At 37.6% G+C, this 11,916-nt stretch overlaps 1 protein-coding gene across 3 annotated transcripts; it reads right to left on the reverse strand.

Annotated features, from left to right (window-relative positions):
• Positions 1 to 228: 228 nt before the first annotated feature.
• LOC115719544 (protein SAWADEE HOMEODOMAIN HOMOLOG 2) lies at positions 229 to 4,449 on the reverse strand. 3 transcript variants are annotated; one of them, XM_030648635.2, is made up of 9 exons: positions 4,263 to 4,449; positions 3,489 to 3,574; positions 3,332 to 3,377; positions 3,130 to 3,238; positions 2,837 to 2,903; positions 2,494 to 2,545; positions 2,135 to 2,278; positions 1,903 to 2,022; positions 229 to 602 (listed from the first exon to the last, which is right to left on the reverse strand). In XM_030648635.2, the coding sequence occupies exons 1-9, from the start codon at positions 4,317 to 4,319 to the stop codon at positions 552 to 554; spliced, it is 732 nt and encodes a 243-aa protein (XP_030504495.2). In that variant the 5' UTR covers positions 4,320 to 4,449; the 3' UTR covers positions 229 to 551. The 3 variants fall into 3 exon arrangements, with proteins under 3 accessions (XP_030504495.2, XP_030504503.2, XP_060961316.1); XM_030648643.2 differs by having other exon boundaries at positions 2,837 to 2,900; positions 4,263 to 4,448; XM_061105333.1 differs by lacking the exon at positions 4,263 to 4,449 and adding an exon at positions 4,050 to 4,224.
• Positions 4,450 to 11,916: the final 7,467 nt, after the last annotated feature.

Consider the following 11,916-nt stretch of genomic DNA (forward strand, 5'->3'; position numbering starts at 1 on the left):
GGGATGGGACCAAATATGTACAACTTCGAAAGAAACCAACTAAGAATAAGTGCAATAGCATGCTCAAGAGAGAGTTGTATCTCAAATCATGTGGAGGTAGATCTTATGTTTGACTATTTGAATTACTCTTGGGGTAAAATTATACGTATTAATTATCAAGAATTTTATCATTTTATTAAAAAAAAAGAACAAGAAAAAAACATTACTTGAAATTAAAACAACTTGAACTTCCGCAAACAAAATAAAATTACAATCGGAAAATGAACATAAAAGAAAGACATGACTTGAATGTGTTGTTTAAGAGATAAAATTTATCTCTGTCTAAAATGTCTGAAGATTCATTTATACTAGAACATATTGGAGCAGGGACGATTACTGTTCAGAACATTGTGCCTATCATCTACAAGAACACAACTCAAGTAGAACTAAGAACAATCCCCACTATATAAATAAATATGTATATACAAATTAAGAAACAGTAATCTTAAAAATGACAAATACAAACTTCAGCCCTTCAGAACAGTTACTTCAGCAGTATATGAAAAATTGTCTTAATTATTATAAGTTGGTCTACCACATAATCTTTTCAGACGAACTCTTTCCTGAAAAGCGAAAAAAAAAAAAAGGAAAAGATAAAAAAAGGAATGGATAAGGGAAATGATAATAATGCTTTTATAGGTTGATCCAGTTCTCTCTCTTTATATATATAGAATAATTTCAATGGTTATGACTTCATGATGATTACATGTCAAAAAAACAAATACAGTAGTTGTATTAGTATCAAATTGATCACAATCATTGAATAAAAATCAAATAATTAAGATTTATGTAGCCGTCTGCCCTTCTGTAGATAAGTACTGATGTAACTAAGAGCATCTAGATGTTTTAGTCAAATTTTAGTTAAAATACCTAAAATGTTAAAATAGAGAGCTATTTTTTTTAATCCTACTTTAATCATACTTGTACTTTAGTTAAGATTGATTATTTTAATAATTTTTTATAATTTAAATTTATTAAATATAGATTAAAATAATAAAAAATGTATGAACAGTTTTTGAAGAATGACTCTCGTGTCTCGTTTAAAAGGGCTGTTTGGCATAATCTTTCAGCTCGAAAACATCGTTTTATTGTTTGGCAAGCCTTACATGACCATCTTATTACAAGAGACAATCTCATTAGAAGACAAATGTCTATTGATTCACCTCTCTGCCCACTGTGTGAATTGAATTTGGAGCCATTCTGATTTATTTTTCTCTTGTCCTTACTCTTGGCCAGTTATGCATCTCATTGGGAAGGGGCTAGGCAGCAAGCTTTGGCCGAGTGTTCACGAGGACTGGATACATTGGATGAATAGCAGAAAGCCCAGGAGGTTTATAGCTGATATTTTTTATGCAGCTATGGCCGGTTATGGCATTTGGTTGAATAAGAATTTGTGTGTGTTTGATCGTAAATGTATGGCCCCTCATTGTATTGATACTCTAGCAAAAGAGAGTATTAAGACTAGGGTGTTCTTTGTTAATGAGAGGACATTGTCTAAATTGGATAAGGTAATTTTAAAATTTGTAAAGAGCTAGTAGGAATGGTGTGAGTTGGAAAGGGTATGCCCCGGTTAAAGTTGTAAATTTGTTAGTATTGATTAATGAAGTTTCTCTCTTGATAAAAAAAAATAAAAAAGTAATAATGCTTTTGATTAAAATACAATTTAAAAAAATTGCCGAAAAATTAAGAAGCTCCTTATTTATTCTCTATTATAGAAATTCATTTTTTTATAGGTGGAACTCATTTTTTTTTAAGGTTCACTCCCTATTTTGAGTAAAGAGTGTTTATAGAGTATGGTTGGAGTTGCTCTAATTATTAACCAACCAGTATCCCATGTAAATATAATAAAATGGAAATACTTGCCTCACTTTCATCATGATTGTACCGAACCAGAAAGATACATCTGCAGCCTCTAATGTCATGCATCCTCCTTTGGATTTCTAATACATGAGCATCGTAATGCCTGGCTTGGTCATCCTTCTCCTGGTGTAGGAGCATGGATAGTAAGGCCTTATGAGGTGTGGTGAGGTGAGGTGACTGGAGATTTTCGAATTCATGTGAAGGAGAAAAAGGTGCTAAAATTTACAATAATCACCTGGAAGCAGAGGACAGGATCTCCAACCTCTACTTTGTGACACTCTGAATGTTCAAGAGGAACAGAACGTTCTCGTACTCCCTTTTTTATATTGATCCACTCATCCTCTTCTGCTCCATATCCAACAAATCTGACACGAACTTCCTTTAACAAATTACAATATTTCATCAATTAAAAAAGAAAAATAGTATAAAAATCAGTACGTTTCTTTCTAGTTTTCCAAACTCTGAAAGTTGTGTAGCAATAACAAAGCTTTTAACTCTGAAAGCATAGCCTAAAGATCTGCCTTGATCTACATAACCCCGAGTATATTTTTAGATGATAGAACTGTATATTGAGAAAAATAAATAAATACTTACAGTTTCACCAGTAATTAGTTCTCTGTGTGCAACAAACATATCAACGTCATACCTGCGGAGCCAAAGTTCTCTTAGTTGATAAATGGTAATTGACTCTTTTAAACATGAATGTCATTTATTAAGATTCAAAAGAAGGGGAAATATCATTCCACTTTTTCCTCTTTTTCAGTTCATCTTTAAACTGTTTTTGCTCCCATAGGTAAGGAGTTTAGCATAAAAAATAAAGAAAAATGAATAAATTAAGAGATCAACCAAAAGTATTGATTGTTCATGAGATAAAATACTATCAATATCTACCCAAAGAAACTCCAATATTTTACAGGAGGAATATGAGGACTCATACCATGCCCCATCTTTTGATGACCTTGCCTCAAATTCCAACTCGGATAAGTCTTGGTTCTTCTCTTCTGCTTTAGAATGAAAGGACAGAAACATTATTTACAATCTAGTGTATTCAACTTATTCAGTGGCAGACTGAACTCACAGAGATAAGAATATTTGTAATCTATAAATTGTACTTACTAACTAGTATGCAAAGTTCTTCCAAAAAAAAAACTAACATGCAAAGTATTGCAGACAGGGGAAGAAAAAGCTGAATGGGAAAACCAGAACATAATTTTTTTTTAGGAGAAATACCTGTTGGCTTTACAGAACTTTTAACAGGAAGAGAAGCTCCTGCTAGTTCAAGCACATTTTTGGAGGCTTTTGCTGATTCCTGTTTTGCATTATGGAACCAATTGTGCACCTAATATGTAATCCAACAAAACAAGAGTATCAGAAGCAAAACAATCAGAGATCAGTGACAACAATGAGAAAGAGAAAATGAAAATGCAACAACCTCAGTCCATTTTACAACAGGCTTCCCAGCCCGATCAGAATAGCGACTGCACAGACAAATATAAGGTGTCAAACGATTAATTAGGGAACATCAGCATATATGTTGGTCTATAATCTACACCAAATTATGCAAAATAAGCATGAAGTTAAACCTTCACCCAAAAGCTCTTGCAACGTATTGACAAAACTCCTTATCTAATACAGTTTCCCTGGACACTTCCAACATTTTCTCCATCTTTTCTATCTGTTTGCAAGAGCAGGAGTTTTAACAGAAAATTGAATATATATATATATATATATATATATATGCTAGATAAAATTTTAGTTAGACACAAGCTCAAAAAAAAAAAGGTAAACCCTGTTTGTCATTGAAAGGTGATATTTCTCAATATATAAACTTTCTACTCATGCTTACTGAACTCACAGGAGTAAACAAACAATCAAACTATTGAAAAGTAATCTTCTTTTAATCAGGAAAAATTATACATTGTCAGCTTGGAAACGGCAATTAGCAACATATATACATATATTTTATACACACACTACACGGCACACATACACAAACACACTAATACACTGCACAGACACAAGTATATCTTTGAAAACAAAATGGAGACGAGGAAAAATTAGCTCATCACTAAACAGAATATTTATCTAGCCAGGAATGCACATCTGCAAAAATAAGAACATAAGAATTTCACACACACACACACACATACGTGTATATATTAATTGAAAGTAATAAAATAACAATAGTCTTCTTCTTCTTTTCCTTCAAAAAGTAAAAGGACCTATTTCATGGTTCATGGGGAAATTTAAAAAACAATGATTCGTCAGCTAAACATAACAATGATATATATCTGCTGTATACACGAACACACACCCCTATATGAAAATATATATGTATAAACAATTTTTGAGCTAATAATTACCTCTGTCTTTGTAAAGCCAGTGAAACTTTTTCGGTGTCTAGGACGAAGACGGTCCATGAAGATTGTGTCACTATCACCCTTCTATTTTGGGGAGAGACAGGGTCAGGGGTCGATAGAGAAAACCCTAAAACTTGCTTTTGTGGTTTTACTTCGTTTTTGTTTATTTTGAGGTTTTACTTCACTCATTCATTTGCCGGTTAAACAAGTACATACGTTTGAAAAAAAATAATAATAATAATAAATTATTTTCTAACGGTTGTTATGTCAAGTCAACTGGTTTTTTTTTTTTTTTTGAAAATGAAATATCAATTTCATTGAAATTTAACATTCATCATACATAAGAGCTAGAAGCTCATCAGGAAAATCAATCCTATGAATGCTACGATCAGAGAAAAATCGGGATCGCCTAGCAACAAAGTGGGCAACGCGATTTGCTGATCGTCTTACAAAACGAATACTAACATTATTTAAAGCTGACAATAAACTCTTACAATCTCTAATAACCAAACCAAAAGTAGAGGACATAATTTGATTACTAAAGATTGCTTGCACCGTTACCATACTATCAGTTTCCATGTCAACTTTATTCCATCCTTTGTCCTTCAACCAACTTAGAGCTTCTTTGATGCCAAGAGCTTCAACAACCTCAGCTGGGTAGTTTCCTCCCTGATAAGTGGCTCGGAGATCAACAATGTGGCCCATCGAATCTCGAGCAACAATGCCGAAACCATAGGCACTTTCTCTCTCAAATAACGCTCCATCAACATTTAACTTGACTGTGTCAGAATCGGGTTTAGTCCATCGCTCAATGTTATTATCATGTTGCAAGAGTGACAATGATAATAAACTAGTTTTATCTTGAGCAGTACGCCAGTGGTCAAGTGTAGTCCATGCTGAATGAATGACTTGAGTTGGAGCGGAAGTCTTCTTCTCCCAAACAAGCTTGTTTCGAGACTTCCAAAGTGCCCAGCAGATCATGATGGCACGGCAAGCTATATCATCACCATACAATGCGAATGTAGATTCAAGCCAATAACCAATAGTTGATGAAGTATCGGATTGGATGGTGAACCCACAACATTCCCAGCAACTGAAAGCAAATGAGCAATTCAATAGCACATGAGAAGCAGTCTCACCCGCATTATGGCAGACAGGGCACAAAGAGGATAGATCGACATTCCTTGAAGCCAGTTCAAGACATGTGGGGAGGGTATTGGTGATAGCGCGCCACATGAAGTTCTTCACTTTTGGTGGTATTTTAAGATGCCAGAACCTGTGCCAAAATCCAGAGTTTGGTTGATTCTGCTGACCATATGTACTAATCTGCAGCAAATCATAGGCACTACGGACAGAGAAGGAACCAGATCTTTCACCCTCGGGACCAACAGTCTTCAATTGGTGTAGCACTCAACGGGATTCCAAGGATCAAGTGAGCATCTCGAGAATTAAACATATCTTGAACCAGGGGGATATCCCAAGAGGTCTCATGAATATCCATAAGAGAGTTGACCATGTGGTTAGTGAGACCGAGAGCATTGGATGTCACAAAAGGATTGACGGGATCGGGGAGCCAGGGGTGCTTCAAGATACTTGTTGACATTCCATTACCAATGGTTCGTTGACAACCCAATTTAACCAAGCTTTGTGCGCTCCAAATGCTACGCCAAACAAAACTTGGGTTGTTGCCAAGCTCTGCAGAAAGAAAATCAGAGTTGGGATAGTACTTGGCTTGGAACACACGGCTGGCAAGGGATGTGGGTGAGACAAGAAACCGCCACCCTTGTTTGGCCAGCATCGCAAGGTTAAAATCATGTAAGTGGCGGAAGCCCATACCACCAGAATGTTTGGGAATTGCCATACGATCCCATGACATCCATATGATTCCTTGACCTTTAGCACTTGAAGTTTTCCACCAAAAGTTAGCCATAAGCTTCTCAATCTCTTGACAAGTTTCCAATGGGAGAAGGAAGACACTCATAGCATAAGTTGGAAGAGATTGGATAACAGATTTAAGGAGAACTTCTTTGCCTGCACGAGATAGGAACTTGCCATTCCAACTATTGAGCCGATTTATAATCTTGTTTTTGAGGAAGCCAAGTATCACAGTCTTCTTTCTACCTATAATGTTAGGTAGCCCCAAGTAAAGAGAGCCATCAGTAGCTTATGTCATGCCAAGAACATTACAAATCTCATTACGTTTTGGTGTTGCATTGTTGGGGCTGAAAAAAATAGAAGACTTAGCCACATTCACCTTTTGCCCAGATGCAATTTCGAAGGAGTGAAGCATTTGCTTGATGTTGATAGTTGTGGTGGGATTTGCTTGACAAAAAAGATAACTATCATCAGCAAACAACATATGAGTTATGGGAGGAGCATTTCTAGCAACACGGCAACCTTGAATAATCTGATCTTCTTCAAACTTTCTGATCAAGGAAGAGAACCCTTCAGCACAAATGATGAACAAATAAGTGGATAAAGGATCTCCTTGGCGGATTCCACGAGAGGGAACAATCGGCCCCATGAGATGGCCATCATGGAAAACAGAATGCGAGAACAGAAGTAACACATTTCATAATAAGGCTGACCCATTTACTAGCAAACCCCATACGATGCATGACAGCAGACAGATAATCCCATTCAACACGATCATAAGCCTTACTCATATCAAGCTTCATGGCCATGAATCCTTTTTTACCTTTTGTTTTCCTCTTGAGATAGTGCATGATTTCAAAGGCTATCAGGATATTATCAGAGATGAGCCTGCCAGGAATAAATGCACTCTGAGTAGGAGAGATGATATGATCAATTAGCACCCTCATTCTATTGGCAAGGACCTTCGAAAGAATCTTGTAAGAGACATTACAGAGAGTAATAGGACACACGTCTCCCATAGAGGAAAAGTTCTTCTTCTTTGGAATCAACACTAGATGAGTGTCATTTAGCCCAGGCGGCATGCATTCATTATTGAAGAACTCTATAACAAGCTTAACAATATCAGCGCCAACTATATCCCAATGTTTCTGATAAAAACCGGGACTCATACCATCAGGACCAGGAGCTTTATCAGGATGCATTTGAAAGAGAGCTTGTTTAACTTCATCAGGTGTGATAGGGCAAAGTAAGGCATCATTTTGTTCAACAGTTACAGTACGCCGAATGCCATTAACAACAGAGCCACATATAGCATGATCAGTAGAATAGAGAACAGAGAAATAGTCAATAATTACCTGATCAAGGCCAGAATCCCAGCCTTTCCACACGCCATGGCTATCCTGAAGCTGAACTATTTGGTTATTCCGTTTGCGAGAGCTTGCAGTAGCATGAAAGTATTTACTGTTCTTGTCTCCTCCATTTAACCAGAATTGCTTAGACCTCTGCTTCCAATAGAGTTCTTGCTGAGCCAAAATCTCAAAATAGTTGCATTGCTCAATCAAGAAGTCTTCATGAGAATCTGGATTGTCACGGGACTTAAGACACGAAAGCTTCTTCTTACTAGTAGCCAACCGCTTCTTAAACTGACCAGTAAGATCACGGCCCCATTCAAGAAGAATATCAAGACAAAGTTTAGTTTTTTCAGCAAGGGAAAGAGTAGCATTGAGCTCCCAACAACTTCGAACAATTTCACTACATAGAGGCTCACGGCTCCAAGCATTTTCATATCGAAAAATGACCACAGGTTTACTCATCACACAAGGAGCAGGTTCAAGAAAAATAGGCGTATGATCGGAGGATGAGAAATCAAAATTTGACAAACGAGCCTCATTAAAAATAGTTAGCCAAGACTGAGTAGCAAAAGCTTTGTCTAACCTTATTTCGATGTGGTTTTGAGTCCCTTTTCCACGTTCCCAAGTGTACTTGTGACCACGCAGCTGAAGTTCACACAATCGGCAATCATGGAGAGCAGTGTTGAAACCGTGGATCGAAGATTGAGGATAAGGACGACCGCCCTTCTTATCATCATGCGTGGTGATGTTATTGAAATCTCCAAGGATACACCATGGTAAAGGTGAAGAATCGGCAAGCTCGCGAAGAAGATTCCAAGTTGTATGTCTTCTCGAACGGTTTGGCTCACCATAGAACCCAGTAAGACGCCAATGAACAAAGCCAGGAACATGAATCTCTAAGTCAATATGGTGGGCCGAAAACTTAAGTAAATGAGCATCAGTTGCAACTTTCCATAAAAAAGCAATAGCACCTTTTCTACCTTGGGCCGGCACAGAAAAACTATTCTCAAAGCCCAACCGAACCTTGAGTCTATCCACAGTGTCATTGTTGCATAAAGTTTCACAAAGGAAAATAAAGTTGGGCTTCTTTTGTACACAGAGATCAATAAGGAATTGAATAGCCCGCGGGTTCCCAAGCCCACGGCAATTCCAACTAATGGCATTCATAATGATTGGTGGGCCTGAGCACCAGGACCCACCTGTTCCACGTTTTTTGGAAGCCCATTAGCATCACTATCATGAAAACTAGTTGCTTCAGAAATAAACACCACCCCTTCATCAATTGTCTTGGCCGAATGTGTAGGGAGAGAATCAATTCTCTTTCTCTTCAATTCATAAAGATCCATATTATCCTCTGACATAAATGTTGATTCATTTGCATGAATATGGAAAGTTGCCTCATTTGTATTTTCCATAATTGGATGACCCAAATGCCTAGAATCAAGGAGAGGATTTTGGAAGGAAACATTATGGAAAGTTGCCTCATTTGTTGGACTCGCAATCATAGGCTGTGATTGAGGCTGTGATTGAGGCTTCATGTTGAATGCAGTTGATTGTGGTGATTTGCTACCGTCGGCCATGGAAGGTTCGGGCTTGCCGGTCCTAAGCCAAGGAGAGGCCGTGAGGAAGTTCTGACGCCGTGACGGAGCTCTCATCTCTTTACTATATGGCTTCTTGATCAATTCCGGTGGTGTATCATAGAGTTGGCTACAAAAATTCTCCGAATGGCCCAAGATGCCACAGATAAAACAAAAGGTTGGAACATACTCATACTTGAAATTTGCATAGAACACATCACCATTCTTCTTCTTGAACTTCATACGCCTTTTGAGAGGTTTTTCAATATTCAGACGAACACGAACCCGTAAATATTCACGCCAAATACCTTGAAAGTTGTTAGGATCCGATTCAAGATACAAACCAATGTAGTTCCCGGCTTGACAAATGGCCCTCTCGGTTTTGAACCCTGGTTGTAGATCATGGACTTGCACCCAAATATCAAGATTATTTAAAGGAATAGTTCTCGGATTTTCACCTTGTTTGAGTCGCTCGATGATGAGTTGTTTACGGTCGTATGTCCACGGACTGCCCGCCAAAACACGTTTGATATCTATTTCATGGTAGAACTGAAATAGAAATCGGTTTTGCTCAAGAATCTTGATATACATGCCTTTCCCAGGTTTCCATAAATCCGCTATCATATTTTGAAATATCTGAAAATCAGATATTTTTCCAGTCAATAAGCGCCCAACAAGACACCAACGATCATCAAATTCAATCTCTTCCTCTTCTTCTTCTTCGAAAGCCACCTCGTTTTCCTCTTCCTCTTCCAAACAAATATCCTTCCATTGTTGTTCCAAACCGGTGGTAGATCGGCTACTAGACGCCATGATGAGAATCAAACAAAAACACTTTGACACAAAATAACAAAACTCTATAGGAATAGAGACAAATCACATGTCAGAGGACATGACTTTAATTACTCGGAATTCTCTTAAAATTTATAAATGATCTTAAATAACTATAACATACGCGGTCATAAAAAAATTAGACTAAAAACTGGTCCTTTTGAATAGGCAAATTAAAGAGATTTCGAGAGTTCACCAATTAGTGAAAATAACGGGGATGAATTGATCTTTCCCCTTAAACCTTTTCTTTTAGACTCAAGCACAAAATCAGTGTCACCAATAATCAACAACAGGCCACCAAACCTATCCTCCTCCCTCATAATCTCAACCCAAAAGATCTTTTTCGCATGAAAATACGAAAGATCGTACACACAAGTGAGAAGTCAGGGATGAGTAGGAGGGTCCGAGTATACCATGCCAAAAATATGGTTACGGGAACAAGATATATATTCGAAGTCAAACCTGAATTTCCAAGCCAGAATAACACCACTTGCAGAATTAACAGCAGGCACAGTAATATTAAAATAAAAATAAAAATTGTTAAAAAGATATACTAGTAGAGTAGCGTCAACTTTTAGCTCAGTCAGAAAAATGAAGTCAGGTACATACGACCGAACGAGGGACTTCAGTTCGCAAATTGTAGAGGTCTGTTCCAACCCTCTACAATTTCAAGCCACGACTCTCATGGCTTCTATGGAGGAGGTGAATCATCCTCCTCCATAAGGGTATCAGGCTGAGACGACACACGAGATCCAGTATTTTTAATCGAAACCGATCCAACACCATTATTGTTAACAAAGCGGCCACCCGAGAGCAACCTAATACCCATACATTTATCATTATTCATGTTGGTGCGCCGACTAACAACCTCCTCCCCTTAACTTGGTACAATATTATCTTAAGGAAAGTCTCACACGACACCGAGGTTGAGAAAGAATTTTCAAAGGTCTAGAAATGATGAAACCATAAACTCATCTTTATTTGAATTTTGTTTTGAGAATGCTGAGGATAGGAAATGGGTTTTGGACAATGGCCTGTGAAGTGTGAAAGGCTATAACATGATCCTCCATGAATGGGCTCAAAGCTTAACTGGTGTTGTGGTTTGTGGAAAGATTTGTTTTTTGATACAGATTCACCAGTTACCCCATGAATATTCTTCCATTTCTAATGGTAATGATTTGGGAGCTCTTGCTGGTTCTGTCATGAGATTTGATTTGTATGAAGAGAAAGCTCCCAGCTTGGCCAAATGGCTAAGGGTGTTGATCGATCTTGATGTTGAGAAGCCTCTGTTCTCTGGATGTTTTATCAACTTATCGAATGGTGCTAAAAGATTGATACAATTAAAGTATCAGAAACTGGGCATCTTCTATTTTCATTGTAGCCATTTGGGACATCAATGACGTGGGCGTAAATTCTCATCTCTTGATACCGTTATGAATGCCCGTGGAGTTTCGTTTCAACTGTACGGGCCTTGGCTGTCGTCCACGTCCCAATATGTGGACTGTTTCTCAAGAAAGCTTGTTACTGCAGCTCAAGGTCTGTCCGTGCAGGGGAAAATGTTCTCTCTTCTGTCCTGACTCTGGCAAAGCCTGTGGCTATTCCCATCGATGATTTTACTAAGGTTTAGACTAGTTTGGTGCTGCATGAATCAAGGAGAAAGAAGATGGTGACCTGTGGTCCTCGTACAGTGAGACACAATCAGAGTTTGGCTATTTGGGTTCTCAAAAAATTAGAGACCATGCTTGGAAACTAAGATTTCTTTAAGAAAAAAAAAGAAAAAGAAAAGAAGAGTGGCTGAGAGAGTGAGAAGATTAAGAAAGAATAAGCCGTTTATAATAAATACTAATAAATTTGGAAAGGCTTAAATTGTTTTTGTTGACCAAGGTTTTCGGCAACCAATATAATAATAATATTTATGAAAGCTATAAGGAATTAATGAGAGAGATTTTTACGTGGTTGGGGCATTAATGAGCCTTAGTCCACGAGTCTGTGTATTTATGAGTGTATTTATTACAGAGAATG

Source organism: Cannabis sativa, chromosome X (assembly GCF_029168945.1).
Source record: "Cannabis sativa cultivar Pink pepper isolate KNU-18-1 chromosome X, ASM2916894v1, whole genome shotgun sequence".
NCBI classification, from domain to species: domain Eukaryota; kingdom Viridiplantae; phylum Streptophyta; class Magnoliopsida; order Rosales; family Cannabaceae; genus Cannabis; species Cannabis sativa.

What these genes read in the sequence shown, in the direction of transcription:
- LOC115719544 (XM_030648635.2), bottom strand. Translation starts at nt 4,319, where the DNA reads ATGGACCGTCTTCGTCCTAGACACCGAAAAAGTTTCACTGGCTTTACA. An exon ending in TACGTTGCAAGAGCTTTTGG is followed by an intron (nt 3,378 to 3,488) that starts GTGAAGGTTTAA and finishes TTGTCTGTGCAG; the next exon opens with TCGCTATTCTGATCGGGCTG. An exon ending in CTGTTGTAAAATGGACTGAG is followed by an intron (nt 3,239 to 3,331) that starts GTTGTTGCATTT and finishes ATTACATATTAG; the next exon opens with GTGCACAATTGGTTCCATAA.